This window comes from Bison bison, unplaced genomic scaffold, assembly GCF_000754665.1.
Source record: "Bison bison bison isolate TAMUID 2011002044 unplaced genomic scaffold, Bison_UMD1.0 scf7180017850688, whole genome shotgun sequence".
Classification (NCBI taxonomy): Eukaryota; Metazoa; Chordata; class Mammalia; order Artiodactyla; family Bovidae; genus Bison; species Bison bison.
The window spans coordinates 15979-16947 of NW_011481261.1; the positions used below are offsets into that span (position 1 = coordinate 15979).

Here is a 969-nt window from a genome sequence, read left to right on the forward strand (position 1 = left end):
TAGCCAGGCATGGGGCTCATCCTGCACCCCCTGGCGGGGGTGGGGGGGGTCTGCCGCGAGCTGTCCAAGGATCAGGGCCGCGACAGCCAGGAGCCCCAGACCAGTGTCGGGGCCGCGGCCGAGGGCTCACTGGGGGTCCTCAAGGCGGCCAGCTCCCCACTCACCAGAGGTCCACCACGTTGCCATGGTAACCAAGACTGAGCACCTCCTTCCTCTTCCTTGCTTCCCTGCAAGGGGCAGGACAGGCGGCCCAGTCACACCTGCCCAGGGCAACACCCCAACACCCCGCACCCCGGCGCCCAGCTGGTGAGGACGCAGAGGCCCGGGAGACACCCACAGCACCGCGTGAGTGCAGGCCTGGGGACCTACGAGGCCCCCGGCCGAGGGCCACAGGGGACCGGGGGCCCTCCCCGAGGACTTGTTGACAGAGGTGCAGCCCCGCCCCCGCGAGGCCCAGAATTCCTTCCGGAGCATTAGAGCCCTTGCTCCTAGGGCTCTCAGAGGGATCTTGGAAGAAGCCGCTCAAGGCGATCCTCAAGTTGCAGACGGTTTGAAAGATGATTCTGACCCTGATTTGGAAAAACTACAGCATGTCTGGGGGACAGGAGACCTGAACACGTGAAAGCGGCTGTGGAAGCATTTGTTACTCTGATTTGGACTTGCATGTGTGTTTCTGTGTGTGACTGTGGGAGCGAAGTGCCCAACCTTTGTGTGAGTGACAAAAATTCAGAGATGACAGAAACGTCACAGTGGCTGGACGTGTGTGTGTGTGCGTGCCCATGAGCATCCAAGTGCGTGCGTGTGCGTGTGCAAGTGTGTGCGTGTGCACCTGTGTTCCAGATGCACCCACAGGGTCAGAGCCAGATCAGGTTAAGACCCTCTCTGCCACACGAGGAGTTTAGAATTTCTCCAGTAATTAATGCAGGGTTTTCAGCAAGTTTTCAAAGATCTGTGTCAAAAGAGTCTCCA

The 969-nt window shown here is 60.0% G+C and overlaps 1 protein-coding gene across 1 annotated transcript in view; it reads right to left on the reverse strand.

Moving 5' to 3' along the window:
* The window catches only part of LOC104995220 (urocanate hydratase-like), a gene marked incomplete at its 5' end in the record, with an annotated part of 11717 nt that extends 11490 nt beyond the window's left edge, over positions 1–227 (reverse strand). The window contains one exon of the mRNA XM_010848971.1: positions 165–227. Within this exon, the coding sequence (XP_010847273.1) occupies positions 165–227 (63 nt within the window). The remainder of the gene's footprint in view (positions 1–164) is intronic.
* Between the last annotated feature and the right edge of the window lie 742 nt (positions 228–969).